Genomic DNA, 17,885 nt, shown 5'->3' with positions numbered 1-17,885 from the left:
ACTATACAGAGCAGATGGATGGCATTCAGCAGATATCTATTTCCCTTTGGATCCTGTCTCAACAATGGCTTCATTTTCTCCCCAATCAATGTTCTCATAGCTATTACCGTTGCATTCCAGCTACTGTAGCACACAGATGGACATCTTGTTCTGGAATGGGGGGACTTAAATAGGTCTGCTGTGTTACTACAATTAATTTCATGATAATGGATATCATGAAAACAACAACAAACACAATTAGCTATGCTGCATTGCACAAACTCACAGGAGGTATGTGCTCAGTTTTTTGCCAAGAAGAGGCCAGGGAAAGGGGGAGAGAGCAGCAGTCGTTGTGTTTGGAGTTGGAGGAACAAAGTCCATGTATTTCCTGGTGATCCAGATGTTAGGCTGAAAACTGAGGCCTGGAAAAAAGACCACTGATTGTTTTCTTTCTGGACCTTCATGTTAGCGGTGTGTGTGTGTGTGTGTGTGTGTGTGTGTGTGTGTGTGTGTGTGTGTGTGTGTGTGTGTGTGTGTGTGTGAAGGCCTGCCGGCTGCAGTCAGAAGGCTCCGCTGAAAGCCAAGGAAACCTGTGTGATTGATTGGTCCTTCTCATGCGTGTATATTTGGTTTAGATTGGATCGAAATAGAAAGACAAGAAACTAAGAGGACAAAAAAATAAAACACATCACAATGGAGGGAGAGGAGGAGAGGCAGAGAAAGGAGTAAGTCAGGAAGAGAGAAAAAGAGTGAGAGCGATCGATGAATGAGAGAAAGAACAATATAGACAGGAATTTGTCTCCTTGGGGTCAGAGTTCGACATGGCACAGCCCGGGGATATATTGCATGACAGGAAGTCGTCCGAGCAAGCAGTGGCGCTTCCAAAAACTTTTCAGATTAGACTTCCCTCTGCCTGATCCAGAGGGGCTGAATGAGCCTGGAGTCGGGGGGATATAAGTCTCTGTCAGAGAGAGCTATCTGATGGGCTGTTTCGAACAGGCACCCATCCAACAGAGATTAGGTTTAGGACAAGGCCACTCGCCTGTCTATCCGTCTCTGTCTCTGTCCCTTTGGCTCCGAAGACGCATCCTGAACTGTCTCCACGAGGGCGTTCAGGGGACAATTCCAGAGGGATAATTAACTCTTACGTAACATAGTACGGAGAGAGACCACAGTGTATTATGACTTGGTGTAATGGTAAACTACCCCATATTAGATGGGGAACAACCGTCAAGTTCTAAAACAGTTAGGATTTGTGGGACAATTGAGGTTGAGAGACCTTAAACCTTGATGTTGAACCAACAGGTTGGTGGCTTTTTGTGAATGTAAGCAAATGTACTCAGTCCCATCTGAGTGTGTGCGGTGACTTGTGCCTGTCTCGGTCACAGCTGAATAGAACACTAGGCAAGTAACCAGCAGATCTGTCAGCCACGTGACGCACTTCCTCAGACACACACCAGATGCTGTTTCCTTCTTCCTTAAAATGGTAACACTCCCCAGTGATCCACTACACACTATCCCGTCATTCCATCCCACAAAAACATCCCCTCTTCATGTGCAATGTCCCCCCTATCTGCAGGATATTAAAGGCTATACCACAGATTGCTGACAGTGTTGTAAACATTGAATAGTCCTATTTATCGTGGAAGGTTATTGAGAAGTTGATATGGCCAATTTAAACAGAGACTAGAGGGTTGACATAGATAAAAGATAAAGTTAGTTATTTTACCCCTTGTGTGAGAAGCAGAGCTCAAGAGGAGGATGTGCTGTGCTGTGGACTTTGTCTGAACTCTCAGCTTTCATTGTGATGAAAAGCAAGAGTTCTGTATGCCTGCAGACAAGGGTTGGTTAAATTCCCAGGCAGGGATCCCAAATCACTAACACTATCATTTACTCAAACTTCCAAACAAAACATCCTATCAGTCCTAGAGATGCACACTTTCCCTTCTGCTTCATTTCCAATATTCTATTGACAAGATGAAACCCTTTGAGATGCACAATCTCTCTTCTGGAGTCATCTCTTTCTGGGATGATTGAAACAACACAATACTCAAGTTAATGTCTCCACCATAACACTATACATCCACAGTATGACTGAGACAACCCACTGAGCAAACTATGTCACATTAACGTGGAAATGTGAGTAATAGTTTGCTGAGATATTTATTCACCTACTCAAAATGGAAGGCAGAAGTTTGTTGAATTCCCAATGTGTTATCACTGTTCTTCATTTAATGACCAGATGACCTGGATTGCAGTTGGTATTATATTAAAAGTACATAGTGCAAGTGGTCAATGCTGTTTGAGATTCTGACTATTCGGACTATTATAGCAATTGTGAAGCTCTCCACAGACCTGCAACCTTTGCATGCTATCATCTTGAACATGCCCACTTTCTATGATGACATAAGAAGACATTTATAGTTACAGTAGGCTAACCTCAATATGTGGCCATGGATGTGTTACTGATTTTAAGGTTGAATAAATACTGTCACATTAGATTCTAAGATAGCCTCAGGCTATTTACTATACTACAAAAGTATTTTTGAATTGTGTTTGGTTGACAACATATCAACATTTGAATGAGATGTATATTTAGTCTGGTTTTAATTCCAGTTTTACCACAAATTAATCATTGATATGTTGGACTCATGTCTACATCTCAACCAAACATTGAAGTTAAAGAATATATTATTTAAAGTGTATTTAAAGTTTGATTTGCCTTAGATGGAGACTTGAATCCAACATATCGGATTATTAATTTGTTGAACCCTGGATTAAATTGAAACAAAAGCTGTTGTTGACTTTGAAAATATATATAGACCTAAATAGCATCATTGAGGACATATGAGTTTGGTCACATTTCATTTGTTCTGTTAAACCTAGCCTTTGGCATGTGTTTTGATAGCAACAGTGAATATATTAGGTATTAAGAGATCTATCAATAATCATTCTCACGATAGCACATTGGTAGGAGTCAGTGACAATGTTTGGTCGAAGCACAATTTGGTCGAAGCTAAGCACGGCTGAGCTAAAACCTTGGGTGAGAGAACAAATTAATAGTTGTAGATAGACTCCAGTAGAAGGTGCTGCCCAGCTTATTGTTTTTTTTATGATAGTGGATGCAATGTTGAAGATCTGACATTGTTTCAAAGGTACAAATTCAACATATTTTACACAAGGTTTGTCTATGTTGAAAGTGTGTTACCATGGTGACAGAATCCTGTCATTTCACCTCAAAACAACAATTTACCTTGATGACTTTTTTCAAATCCAATGAATTTTCCACATAGATTCCATGTCCCAATACATTGACAAATTATTTTGAAACCACGTTTGTTCCCAGTGGGTATTAGCTTGTTCTGATCGCTCCCTACTCCAACACACTCTGAGACCCTTTTTAAGATGTTAACCATATATAAAATACATACAGGTCCTTAGGGACCACAAAACTAAACTAACAAGGGTAATTGCTTCTCCAAACTGGCCCGGGGGGTTGCACAGCTGCGGCTGGTTGCTATGTCATACAGCTGGCCCATCTGGCCCTGCAGGAAAGCATTTCTCTCCTGGTTAACGATGGAAGTAGGGAGGCCTGGCAGTGAGGCTCTACCCCCCGCCCCCCTCCCCAGGCTCCAAACACTAGCGCTAAACAGAGCAGAGCAGCTCAGCTGGCAGGAACAGGAGAAATGCCAGGCAAGACTCCCAGCCCTCACCAAGCTCCCATTAGCCAGCTATCAGTTTCAATGCAGTCATACCTCCCGAGATCCTTCTCTATTGCAACAGAGGCTATTGGGCATTTAGATGTAAGTCTAATAGCCTAAGATGTTGAAGTTAGCACCTACTTTCCTCCCAGCTAGTGTAATATTTCTGGAATAATAATTTGCATAGATAGTCTTCATACACTGACTTAATGTGATGCTGTTATACTAACAGATGCAAACCCCTAAGGAAACAAGTAGGAGGCAAAAGGCAACACTTACATAAGGAGAGGTGGTACTTACGTAAATGCTGACATCCGTGTTAGCATGGGCCTCAGTGTATATAATCTGCTTTGAGTCTGTGGTGATGATGAGGTGCATTGGCTGGGCAGCAGTCATATTCAGTGTAAACATGTTGGGAGCCTAGAGAAAAGGACAGAAGAAGCAAGTTAAACTTCAAGAAAAATGTGGTGATGACTGTAACACAATTGTTTTAATGTCATAATTCACAATTCGAGTTTGTTAGCTTCAGAAAAATATGTTTGATCCCCTCCACCATCTGAGTGTACAGTACACATCAATATCATCACCACATCAACAATGGCTGTACATTCAAAACAGTGGCCTGCATAATATGTACAGTTGCTGTAGCATAAACAACACGTATTGTTGCCAGGGGAGTTGGTGGTGGGGGTGTAAATTCCCACAGGAACTTTGCTGTGATCACGAAGAAATTAAATAAAGCGGCATAAACATTTGTTTTGTCCTCTGCCGCTTTTGGGACAGGGTCACATTGGGGTGGGTGAAACAGAGGGCAATGTTTACTCTAGGATTCTGAGACCTAATCTGTTCTCATTTCGGTCACCCTACAGACCTTCCATAAGGGACACTTTGCAATTATTTTGTTTTTCTGACTGACTAGAATATACTACACACACACACACACACACTCACAGACACACACACTCACAGACACACACAAGCACACAACCAGGTTCCAAATCTCATATATTGACTCCAAACCTCCATGTTAAAAATCTACTTCCCTTTCAACAGTGTTATTCCATTTCACAGAATCAGCGCATGGCATCATTCAAAATACAATGACTGCACACTACAATGTAATGATCATATGGTGGGGTAACACCTGTTGTTCTCGTGACACAAATTTAATCCAACACAACACCTTAATTTATTTTGAAAGGACCGAACTTGGGTTTGGAATGTTGTCTGACAGCTCAACACAAGGGTTTCTACTGTGTTTTCTCTCCCACAGAGAAAGTCATTGAGAGATTCCCATTTCTGTTCCCTTCCAGAGGCATCACATCAGGACAGTACATGTGAAAACTACAAGGATGGCCCGCATGCTAAATTATGTACCGCTTTCTTCACTTCTTCAATTCCAGAGAAGACAAGATGAGAAAGATTCCGTTGATGGTAGATGTAATTTGTGTGATTTGATAGCGTCAGCTGATATGAGAAACAAGACATCATGTAGTCTCTCTAGTAATGGCAAAGTTAGCTACTATAAATCACTGTGTAATGTGGAAATATGACATTCATCAACAGTGGCAGGTGTTGGCTGACAGTTTTAATGGCTAGGGCTGAGGAACAGGCTACAGCAGAGGAACAGGCTACAGCAAAACCTGTCCAATGCTACAGTCAAACCAGCACAACACTAGCAGGACCAGCTCATTAATCCAATCCAACAGCAGTGATCCAAGTCCAGCACCAGTTCCTGCTGTGAGGCTTAGGGTACCAGGAGGAGGTGGGCTGTGAGGCTTGGGGTACCAGGAGGAGGTGGGCTGAGAGGCTTGGGGTACCAGGAGGAGGTGGGCTGAGAGGCTTGGGGCACCAGGAGGAGGTGGGGTGAGAGGCTTGGGGTACCAGGAGGAGGTGGGCTGAGAGGCTTGGGGTACCAGGAGGAGGTGGGGTGAGAGGCTTGGGGTACCAGGAGGAGGTGGGCTGAGAGGCTTGGGGTACCAGGAGGAGGTGGGCTGAGAGGCTTGGGGCACCAGGAGGAGGTGGGGTGAGAGGCTTGGGGTACCAGGAGGAGGCGGGGTGAGAGGCTTGGGGTACCAGGAGGATGAGGGTTAGAGGCTTGGGGTACCAGGAGGAGGTGGGGTGAGAGGCTTGGGGTACCAGGAGGAGGTGGGTTGAGAGGCTCTGGGTACCAGGAGGAAGTGGTGTGAGAGGCTTGGAGTACCAGGAGGAGGTGGGGTGAGGGGCTTGGGGGACCAGGAGGAGGTGGGGTGAGAGGCTTGGGGGACCAGGAGCGGTTGGGCTGAGAGGCTTGGTGTACCAGGAGGAGGTGGGGTGAGAGGCTTGTGGTACCAGGAGGAGGTGGGGTGAGAGGCTTGTGGTACCAGGAGGAGGTGGGTGAAAGGCTTTGGGTACCAGGAGGAGGTGGGGTGAGAGGCTTGTGGTACCAGGAGGAGGTGGGTGAGAGGCTTTGGGTACCAGGAGGAGGTGGGGTGAGAGGCTTGGGGTACCAGGAGGAGGTGAGGTGAGAGGCTTGGGGTATCAGGAGGAGGTGGGTGAGAAGCTTGTGGTACCAGGAGGAGGTGGGTGAGAGGCTTTGGGTACCAGGAAGAGGTGGGGTGAGAGGCTTGGGGTACCAGGGGGAGGTGGGGTGAGATGCTTGGGTACAGGGAGGAGGTGGGTGAGAGGCTTGAGGTACCAGGTGGAGGTGGTGTGAGAGGCTTGGGGTACCAGGAGGAGGAGGGTGAGAGGCTTGGAGTACCAGGAGGAGGTGGGTGAGAGGCTTGGGGTACCGGGGTACCAGCAGGAGGTGGGGTGAGAGGCTTAGGGTACCAGCATAGGCGCCTGAGCAATGGAGCAAACGGAGCTGCTGCACCCCCAATTTGAAAATAGGGGTGCAAAATAGATATGTCAAATTTTTTAATGATACTTTTTATTTTATTTTTATTTCACCTTTATTTAACCAGGTAGGCAGGCTATTTACAGATTGGCTATGTACAGGTGCAATGATCGGTAAGCTGCTCTGACAGCTGATGCTTAAAGTTGGTGAGGGAGATATAAGTCTCCAGCTTCAGTGATTTTTGCAATTCGTTCCAGTCATTGGCAGCAGAGAACTGGAAGGAAAGGCGGCCAAAGAAGGAGTCGGCTTTGGGGGTGACCAGTGAAATATACCTGCTGGAGCGCGTGTAACGGGTGGTTGCTGATATGGTGACCAGTGAGCTGAGATAAGGTGGGGCATTACCTAGAAAAGACTTAGATGACCTGGAGCCAGTGAGTTTGGCGACGAATATGAAGCGAGGGCCAGCCAACGAGAGCATACAGGTTGCAGTGCTGGGTAGTATATGGGGCTTTGGTGACAAAACGGATGTCACTGTGATAGACTACATCCAGTTTGCTGAGTAGAGTGTTGGAGGCTATTTTGTAAATGACATCGCCGACGTCAAGGATCGGTAGGATAAGTCAGTTTTACGAGGGTATATTTGGCAGCATGAGTGAAGGATGCTGCGAAATAGGATGCCGATTCTAGATACATTTTTTTATTGGAGATGCTTAATGTGAGTCTGGAAGGAGAGTTTACAGTCTAACCAGACACCTAGGTATTTGTAGTTGTTCACATATTCTAAGTCAGAACCATCCAGAGTAGTGTTGTTAGACGGGCGGGCGGGTGCAGGCAGCGATCGGTTGAAGAGCATGCATTTAGTTTTGCTTGCATTAATGAGCAGTTGGAGGCCACGGAAGGAGTGTTGTATGGCATTGAAGCTCGTCTGGAGGTTTGTTAACACAGTGTCCAAAGAGGGGCCAGAAGTATACAGAATGATGTCGTCTGCATAGTGGTGGATCAGAGAATCACCCGTAGCAAAAGCGACATCATTGAAGTATAAAGAGAAAAGATTCGGCCTGAGAATTGAACCCTGTGGCACCCCCATAGAGACTTCCAGAGGTCCAGACAACAGGCCCTCCGATTTGACACATTGAACTCTATCTGAGAAGTAGTTGGTGAACCAGGCGAGGCCTTGACAAGGTCGATAAATACAGCTGCACAGTATTGTCTTTTATCAATGGCGGTTATGATATCGTTTTGGACCTTGAGTGTGGCTGAGGTGCACCCATGACCAGCTCGGAAACCAGACTGCATAGCGGAGAAGGTACGGTGGGATTCGAAATGGTAGGTGATCTGTTTGTTAACTTGGCTTTCGAATAACTTTAGAAAGGCAGGGTAGGATAGATATAGGTCTGTAACAGTTTGGGGCTAGAGTGTCACCCCCTTTGAAGAGGGGGATGACCATGGCAGCTTTCCAATCTTTAGGGATCTCAGACGATACGAAAGAGAGGTTGAATAGGCTATATAAAAAAAATATTCACAGATTGCATTTTGCACCCCGTCACCACAAGATGGGTGGTTTTGAACACTCTAAAGTATTTATTTGCTCCTGCACGCCACTGTTTTGGTTCATTGGTGTTAGAAAGCACTAGTTGCACCACTGGTGTTTAAAGTGAAAAGGCACCTGCAAAGAAAATAGTGTATCTACATTTGTATTGTTGTTTCATGTCCAATGGTGCAACTGCAACTGCAGGTCCAGTAGCTTGCAGGCTGTCAATGAGCAAGTAGATACCCACTGGGCACACACTAGTATACCTAATATTACTTGATTACATTTGTGACATAATTTTCCTCACCAAGGCATTTATCGGCATTCTGCATTCTTGGAGTGGAGGTGAGAGGCTTGGAGTACCATTAGGAACAGATGTGAGAAGCTTGGAATACCAGTAGGAACAGATGTGAGAGGCTTGGAGTACCAGTAGGAACATATGTGAGAGGCTTGGAGTACCAATAGGAACAGATGTGAGAGGCTTGGAGTACCAATAGGAACAGATGTGAGAGGCTTGGAGTACCAGTAGGAACAGATGTGAGAGGCTTGGAGTACCAATAGGAACAGAGGTGAGAGGCTTGGAGTACCAATAGGAACAGATGTGAGAGGCTTGGAGTACCAATAGGAACGAGAGGCTTGGAGTACCAGTAGGAACAGATGTGAGAGGCTTGGAGTACCAATAGGAACAGATGTGAGAGGCTTGGAGTACCAATAGGAACAGAGGTGAGAGGCTTGGAGTACCAATAGGAACAGATGTGAGAGGCTTGGAGTACCAATAGGAACAGATGTGAGAGGCTTGGAGTACCAGTAGGAACAGATGTGAGAGGCTTGGAGTACCAGTAGGAACAGATGTGAGAGGCTTGGAGTACCAATAGGAACAGATTTGAGAGGCTTGGAGTACCAGTAGGAACAGAGGTGAGAGGCTTGGAGTACCAATAGGAACAGATGTGAGAGGCTTGGAGTACCAGTAGGAACATATGTGGGAGGTTTGGAGTACCAATAGGAACAGAGGTGAGAGGCTTGGAGTACCAATAGGAACAGAGGTGAGAGGCTTGGAGTACCAGTAGGAACAGAGGTGAGAGGCTTAGCCATATCCTCTCCACTAATCTCTTCTCCCCTCTCCAGTGACAGCAGAGTCAACATGTCCACCTTGCCAGCCCCCTGCAGTTGACTTCCAGCCCTGACAGAGAGAGGACTGGATGTGCATCAATGCCCTCCTGTACGCTATCTGCCTCAGTGGTCCTGTAGGAGATTAGACAGCCTCTATCTGAGTGGCAGTGGCCCCGACACATGCTTAGCTCACAAAGCACAGCTCCACTAGGCTGCATCAGGATTCAGCAGGCTGGTAGCAAAATGTACAGAGGGTCAGAGAAGCATATTCTAGTTCACAGTTCGTACCACAGTAGACAACAGGTAAACAGTGTTGGACTTCAGCTTTAGGTAAGTCAAATATGTTCTTACAATATATACCTGGTAAGTCAAGAATGTGTTGTAAGATGTGACGTTTACAAAGAGCAAAAGAAAAAGAGGAAGAAGGATTTTTATATTCTGTTTTGAACTTGCCAAAGAATTACCTTAAATTAATCAATTTTGTTGTTAAAATACTGAAGTGGATGACAGTACTTAAATACCTCCAAAATACAGTTCTGAAGAGGGGCTTTTGGGGAATTAACTATTAACATTAACAAAAAGCTACTTTTATCCAGACTTAAAGTCCAGTCTCTTGCTTGTTTTGGAGCTGGATTCTCTTGGCTGCTGGCCTTTGTGTGGAGAGTACTGTGCGAGGGGGTTGAGGAACACGGTGTCTTTCTGTTCGTTTATGCTCACTCTTATTAAATTGATCGTCTGCTGCCTGCTGTTGACAGCGTGCATTCTGAGAGGGCCATGCTGAGCTGAGGCGAGGGGCCAAAGTGGAAAATTTGGACCCCTAATGTTTGACGCTGTTGGGAGTAGACCCCCAATGTATTGTCTGAGGACTACTGCAGTGCTAATATACAAGGCCTCTGCAGGGGCCATGTTCAATACACACACACACAAACAGACAGACAACACACCACGATAGCTGCTGTCAACAGGCCAGTTTGTTGTGGATGTAAGAGAGCAACGGATGCTGTGTCCATGAACACACACACTCATTTAGTGTGCCCAATAGGCAGTTTGATATCATCTCCTCTCTGTCCACCTTAATTGAATCACTCCTCTTTTCTATCAGTCATCTTCACAGAACACACCTGTGATCGTCTCCAATCCACAGACAAAGCTTCGTCAAAGATTATGGATATACTTTTTTCTCAAAGTTGCCGGGATGTCACATGTCCTAATTATATCAGGACACTCGTAAAAACCTAAGCATTGCGGAACTTATAATTGCTCAAATAGACCTCACGTAGCAAATAAGCCATTAATTTTTATGTTGACCAAATTTGACACTCATTAAACTCCATACAAAATCTCATTGCTTGGTGGGTGAAACAATACAAAAAAACGCCACCTGCTGGAGGGAGACAAAATTTCAGCCGAGTTGGGCCTCTCTCTTTCTCTTCCTCTCTGCCTTCGTCTAATGAGTCTCGCAGGAGGGAAGTTGTCAGGGCCCATTGGCAGGAAGTCCAAAAGAAAAGGCATCCCTGTTGTGTCCCGGCGTTAATTTTTAGCGCAGACTTAAGAACATTTTCAGAAGTGAGCAGTGGGGCACGTGGATTAGTGAACAAAGAGAATACTTAAGTGCTGTGTGTGTTTGCAAGAATGGTGTGTGTGTGTGTGTGTGGGTGTACGCGTGTGCGTGTGTGCGTTCGTGCGTGCGCAAGGATGGTGGGGGAGTATGTGGGGAGTATGTGTGTGTGTGTTCACGTGCGCGAATTACAGACAAGGAGTCAGACCGAGCTGCAGGCAAACAGTCTAACTGATTACATTATCCGTGTCCCTTGCCACTGTCTATCATCACAGAGCATTAAAGTACGTCGCTTGCCTAGTCTTTTAAGTAGTGTCAGTATATGTTTATCATCGAAACTCAGAGAATGCCTCCTGAAATACCCTGAAGGAGCAGGATTACTCAATTACCAGTCAGCTGAGAGATGCATGTTTTCTTATTCTGCCGTTCATGATATAAATTGGCCTCAACAAGTGAAGGGGCCATGGTTTAGACTTTGTACTTTGCTGACAACTAGACTTTACACTTCCCTTTCAATGAAACACAGTAGGGTCTTAGATGGTTGGAAATAGTTTTGGGTTGAGAATCCTATTGTTATTCCATGAGTGTTCTAGCAAATCACACAGTATACAGTAAATGTATGACTCATTTTTCCTGTTATCTGACAGTGTACCAGTCTGGTATGGACAACTTCACTATTCACTCAGTTTGAGTCAATAGAGTCAAGGATGTGTGTGTGACTAATATACTATATGAGTCTAAAGGATTTACGCATGCAAATCAGCTGGGAAATAACAATACTTTCACGGTTAACCAAAACTCTAAGGTCTTTATAAAAGAACTGTCCTCAATTCTTCTTCTTACTTTCTCCATCACTATCTCCAATTTACTCTAGAAGTTGGAACAATGCACGTTGTCGTCCCTGGTCGCTCGCCCTTGCTATTTTTGTTCCTGTGCTTTCAAGATACAATTGTTTTCCTCCTCAGACTTTTTTTTTCTCTGGGGCTTTTGCTGGTGCATAACAGCTTCCCGTTATTCTTTGTCTCTCTCCCCTAACCTAAGCTGGCTCCGACAGTCCAGTCTCGGCTGTGAGCCAAGTCCAGTGCCAGAATGTGACATCATTGGGGTCTGGACAAGCCCCTCCCCTTCTGCCTTCTCTCCTCCCTTCTCTCCCTCTTGTCCCTCCATCCCCCTGCCATATTGAACAGACCGCCAGGCAGCCACTCTTCCAATTTGACAGACAGACAGACAGACAGACAGACAGACAGACAGACAGACAGACAGACAGACAGACAGACAGACAGACAGACAGACAGACAGACAGACAGACAGACAGACAGAAAATATCTTCTCTCCATCCACTGGTCATTTTGCCTTCAGCCAAGGACATACCCCTGCTTTGTATCTGAGGATAAGCAAAGCCTCCAAGCCTTCCAAATCGTACATTTTCAGCGCTGCCCCAAACTGATGCAGTAAATAGAGTGATAAGGCTGTGTGTGTTGAGAAATAGCATGAACCCTCACTCTCCAATTCCAAACATTTAGCCTGGTCCCACAGGAGAACAGGATACGCTTGCTCTGTGGAATGTCCACGGGATCACACGGCTGGCTCCAGTTCCGGACAAACTACAGCCTTTGTGTTCCTCCTCCTCTTCAATCTTTTGTGTTTCATAAAACCTGGCAGTAAAGAGCTAACATTTCTTCTACACCACATTTCTCTTTCTTGGACCACTCTAGGACCTTTCTTGGAAGAAATCTGTCTTTGTTTAGCTGTGTACATAAAAACACGAGTTAAGAACAATTTAACATGTTATAGTTGTTTTCTATGACGCCAGAGGGAGAAGCAGAGGAAGACAAGAAGAGATTTTCCAGTATTTGTACATTTATTGCAGGCAGGCCGATGGCCTCCTTTAGCCTTCATTAAAGGTGAGGAATCCAGGCAGCCATCCTCAGATACTGTATAATCCTGTGATGACGTCTCATCCGAATCACAACCACACACTAATGGGTATATTAAAGAGGGAATGAGAGAGATAAAGTCAGTGTGTGTGTATGCCTGTGTATGCTTGCGTGTGTCAGAGAGAGAGAGAGAGAGAAACAGAGAGTGAAGGACGAGGGAGAGAGAGAGCACAGCACTTGATAAAGAAATTACTAATATGTGCTGACCAGACACTGTCAGAAAATGAAAAAGGAAGTCTGCGTAGGAAATAGCAGTGTAGGATTACATTTGTCCTCCTAAGCACTGATCTAGGGTCAATTTCCTCAATTGATTTCCAATTGGTCCTACTGCAATTTACGGTACAACTTTTTGACATCCACACACACAGCCCCATTCCCCATGCAGGCTGTTGGATGCGGTAGTGTGTTTTCACACTACTGTGTATGTAGTGTAAGCCTGTAAGGGGTGACCCCAGCTCCATGTTATGTTTGGCATGTGTTTGCACTTATCAGGCTAACCAGAGGAGGTGTCACTATTGTTGACTCTCAGCCACATGGGAAAGCTATCTAACCTAGCACGCTAACACTCATCTGGCATCAAACTCATGAGAAAGCTAGCCTAGTGTGCTAACTGTCATCTGGCATCAATCTCATGAGAAAGCTAGCCTGGTGTGCTGACGCTCATCTGGTATCAATTTCACACAGACACTCTCCCAGAACAACATTTTCCCCCAGGAACGGGACAAATATTCCAGCTATATGGAGCTACCGTCGCTATCTACTATATGGACTCCAGATATGATGTGGGCTATACAAACTGAATTGAATCTAACAATGCAGAACATTTTGAAAAGTTAATGCTAATATTTGAAAAACTACAGTCATTTGAACAAATATGACTACAGTAAAATCATATTACCTCACATATCAGTGTACTGCATATTGGAACCTGTGTCTTAATCTTGGACATCTTTACACTGGACATACTGGTCGATTGAAATGCAGCGGAAGCCTTCCACAGTCGTTTAGGACAGGCGAACCGTATACAGTAGATTGCCTTACCTCAGTAGTGTAATGCATGCTGAGGATGTGAACTTCTTTGCCGTCCTGAGTGGTGTAGTTGGTCCAGCAGCCTGGAAGCATCTCTCTCAACCTGATCCAGGCATTCTGGTTTTCAGGGACCGCCACTGGCTCACAGGTCTGCTGGGATGCTGGGGGAGAGACAGAGGGAAACCTGGTTAAACAAAGTAGAGAGTTCACATTTTCTAGGACCATACATTTTATTGAACCTTTATTTAACGAGTCTAGAACAAATTATTTTTTACAATGATGGCCAATAATGTGGAATGGGTTCTGCATGGAACCGAAAAGGGTTCTACCTGAAACCAAAAATAGTTATTCAAAGGGTTCTCCTATGGGGACAGCAGAAGAACGCATGTTAGGTTCTAGATATAACAATAAAAAGAGAAAACCAAGGAGAGCTGATTGAGCTAACACCCTCTATTATGACCATATGAATAATGCATTATGCATTTTCTCATAATGTTTTATGCATAAACCATTAATACAGTAAAGCCCAAGATACAGTATCATTAGCGAGATATATTAATAGATATGTTAGGCAACATGCAAGAGCTCGGTAGACTAGCACTATAATACATGATCTGAAACACATATTCAATCACCTTCTTGGTTACAGATTAGCCTAGCCTATGGAGGGTGTTGTTTTCCTGTTCTATTCATCTCTGATTCCTCCACATGCACTCCATCACTCGTGACTCAGTGACTGTCTATGGAAGGGAAGGAGGGGACAAGGGTTGCATGGTGGGTCATTAGGAAGCAGCACTGCCGTGTGTTGTAATCAGGAGATAAAGTAAGGAGTATGGATGCTAAATGTGTGGGAGGGGCTGCCGGTCTGACTGGCACGGCTGATAAGTCGAGTTTATCTGGGACCTCACGGCCATATGGGTAACATTAAATCAAGTCCATTCCTCTGCTATTCCTCACTCCCTGACTACACCATGCAGCACCACAGGGAGTTTCCTCCCCAACCTCTGCTCTCTGTCACACAGACACAGGGCAGCTGATTTACTTTTTTTTAAGTATGTATTTGCTTTATCTGTTCCTTATACTTTGTCCCCTGGTTGGAGTGTCCTTTTGGTGCTTTATAAATATTCCCCACCATTAAACCGCCTCCTTCCTCAGGATGAGCAGGGTCAGGTGTCGCTTCCTACCCAATCAACAGTCAGCACTAGGACCAAGTCCCGCCCATCACAGTGAGATCTGATTAGGGCTTTATCTGCACCTTGCGGGGTCATTGGGTGGCAGGCGTCACGGTTGTGGCACGTTCAGATCTGGATTGGCTGTGCTGGGGCCTGGGATGGGCCCTGATGCCCCACAGCTCAGACTGTCTGTCTCCTGACCCAGATATGATCACAGGAAAAATACAACAGACGACCCTGGTCTGAGTCTCTGAGTCCCAATCAGTAGACATGCATCTAAACAGGATACCACTGACACCCATTATGGAAAGGGATTCTATTATTGAGCACAGAGGACAATGCTCCATTGAAAAATGTATGAGGATTTTCAGCTTGTTCTATGTGATGGATCTTTTTTTTTAAATTGGAATGAGTCAGTGGTAAAGATGAATCCAAAACCTTGCCATTTTCTAGAAAGATCAGTTATCATTCAGCTGATATGTTTCACAGTGGCAGAATTAAATGACCAGATTTAGACACATATAATGATTTATTCTGATAACTTATTACGAGAGTTCAAAACTGCTATGAACTTCTAAGAGACAATCATAGCTTCCCAGTTTCTTGGCCTGTTCATATTCACAAAGCATATGAGAGTACCAGTGCTGATCTAGGATTAGGTCACCCCTGTCCATATAACCTTATTCATTATGATCTAAAAGGCTAAACTGATCCTATATCAGCGCTCCTGCAGACCAAGGCCTTCCTTACTATAACTACAAGGTGCAAGGCCTATGGGGGAGGGGGTTTATGGTTGATCAGCACCATGGAAGGATGGAGGGAGAGAGAGAGGAGGGTTGAACAGGAAACAACAATATTCATGAGGGCAACAGGAAATGCCCGGTTTAGACATCTGGCCTGATGATGACAGAGAGCCCGGGCAGAGGACATTTTCATCAATACGAGGGGGAGGAATGGAGGGAGAGAAGGGAGAGAGAGAAGGGTCATGAGTAAAGTCAAGCCAATGCCCACCACACAAACAGCTCTTTCTTTCCAGCCTCTCATCTTTTCGTTAATGAACTGTGGCTTTTTTCTTTCTCTCCCCACTGCTCCACAAGCGAGCTCCTCACTCTCTTTTCTCATCATCCCTCTTCTCCTGCCCTAGTCAAGGCCTGGCTTCATAATGTCCACTTAACAGCCAGATTACCTGCCATAAAGAAACGCTGTCTCGTGACAGAGTCAACAGCCTGGGACTGCGCCGGACTGCTTTACGTAAATCAACCCCTGGTGTCTGCCACCACCGGGCAAAGCACACACACACCACACATATACATACATACACACACACACACACACACACACACACACACACACACACACACACACACACACACACACACACACACACACACACACACACACACACACACACACACACACACACACACACACATATACACACACACACACACACACACACACACACACACACACACACACACACATATATTCTCCTTATCCTATTTACCAGTCACTAAAAATATAAACCATAGTCACACTAACCCCTCTGCCTGACCCGGAAATGCCAACGGCCTCACTAAGCGGTTTGCTGGTAAATGAGCTATAGAGAAGTGCTGTTCCATTCCTCCTGTCTTTATCTATTTTTATCAGCAGCGCCTTACATTTTATTTTCCATTGGAAGAAGAGATGTTTAGGAATGATGGTGGTGATTCCCATTTAGATGCGAGTTAGATGTGAGGCGGAGTCAGGGTTGAATGAATGCATCATGATTTTAGATGCCAGAGGATGTAGCCTACAGTGTATGAGATGTATGATGTGATATAGGATGATAGGATAGTAGAGGATGTTTAGGAAATGATGATGTGACACAGTGTTCATCTGAGTATTTAGGTCTTTGGCTTGTATCGCGTCTGGCAATCTTGCTGAATCTGCCATTAATACCTCTCCTCCTCCCTTATCTTTTTCTGCCTGCTTGTATCTGTCTCTTGACTGCCCCTTCTAGTCTCATTGTTCTGGTCAACTCCCAGACCTGATGCTGAGCCAAAGAAAATGCCCAAATGCCTCCTGTCTGAGGGGCGGACTACAGTGGGGCTCGAGGTATGGGGAGGGGGGATTTCTCAATACTGTAAAGTACACAAAGTTAGCCCTCTGACACAGCCTGGTACATTCCAAGTCTACGATCTGTGCCTTCTTGGGTTTTTTGTACATAAATAGTTTGTTTAATATTAACGTATATACCTAACATTGTGGGAAATGTTTAATATCTACAGATGACCCTGACGTATTACACAACTAACGTATTGCGTATTGCACACAACTAACGTATTGCGTATTGCACACAACTAACGTATTGCACACTGTTTATGCTCCCAATTCACAGCTTTAATGACAACGTTTCAATCCGAAACAGATCTTCATCAGGTCAAACAGTCTGAGTGCTTAAATCCCAAAATATACACATTTCACTTCATATGTCCACTAGGCACATGACGCATGGTGGGTGTGGAAGCAATTAGATTCACTTAAGCGCATAGTCAATCATAATTAATCACAGAGGCTATACACTACCATTCAAAAGTTTGGGCTCACTTAGAAATACATTAAATGAGTTGCAAAATGAATAGGAAACATAGTCAAGACGTAATGATGTAATAATGATTTTTAATTGAAATAATTGTGTCCCTTCAAACTTTGCTTTCGTCAAAGAATCCTCCATTTGCAGCTATTACAGCCTTGCAGACCTTTGGCATCCTAGTTGTCAATTTGTTGAGGTAATCTGAAGAGATTTCACCCCATGCTTCCTGAAGCACCTCCCATAAATTGGATTGGCTTGATGGGCACTTCTTACGTATCATACGGTCAAGCTGTTCTCATAATAGCTCATTAGGGTTGGAGCTGTGCTTTGGGTCATTGACCTGTTGTAGGAGGAAATTGGATCCAATTAAGCATCGTCCACAGGGTATGGCATTGCATTGCAAAACGGAGTGATAGCCTTCCTTCTTCAAAATCTCCTTTACCCTGTACAAATCTCCCACTTTACCACCACCAAA

General features: G+C 44.7%; 1 protein-coding gene and 1 long non-coding RNA gene across 2 annotated transcripts in view; one reads left to right on the top strand and one right to left on the bottom strand.

Annotated features, from left to right (window-relative positions):
* Positions 1-17,885, bottom strand: part of LOC135517961 (endoglin-like) — a 60,384-nt gene that overhangs the window by 16,408 nt on the left and 26,091 nt on the right. The window contains exons 3-4 of the mRNA XM_064942706.1: positions 13,676-13,824; positions 3,981-4,100 (exon numbers count right to left, since the gene is read on the bottom strand). Of these exons, the coding sequence (XP_064798778.1) occupies positions 3,981-4,100; positions 13,676-13,824 (269 nt within the window). The remainder of the gene's footprint in view (positions 1-3,980; positions 4,101-13,675; positions 13,825-17,885) is intronic.
* Positions 9,191-17,885, top strand: part of LOC135517963 (uncharacterized) — a 31,751-nt gene continuing 23,056 nt past the window's right edge. The window contains exon 1 of the long non-coding RNA XR_010452094.1: positions 9,191-9,469. This is a non-coding gene — a long non-coding RNA (uncharacterized LOC135517963). The remainder of the gene's footprint in view (positions 9,470-17,885) is intronic.

The sequence above is a fragment of the Oncorhynchus masou genome, chromosome 28 (assembly GCF_036934945.1).
Source record: "Oncorhynchus masou masou isolate Uvic2021 chromosome 28, UVic_Omas_1.1, whole genome shotgun sequence".
In the NCBI taxonomy this organism is placed as follows: domain Eukaryota; kingdom Metazoa; phylum Chordata; class Actinopteri; order Salmoniformes; family Salmonidae; genus Oncorhynchus; species Oncorhynchus masou.
This window is presented reverse-complemented; position numbering and strand designations above follow the sequence as displayed.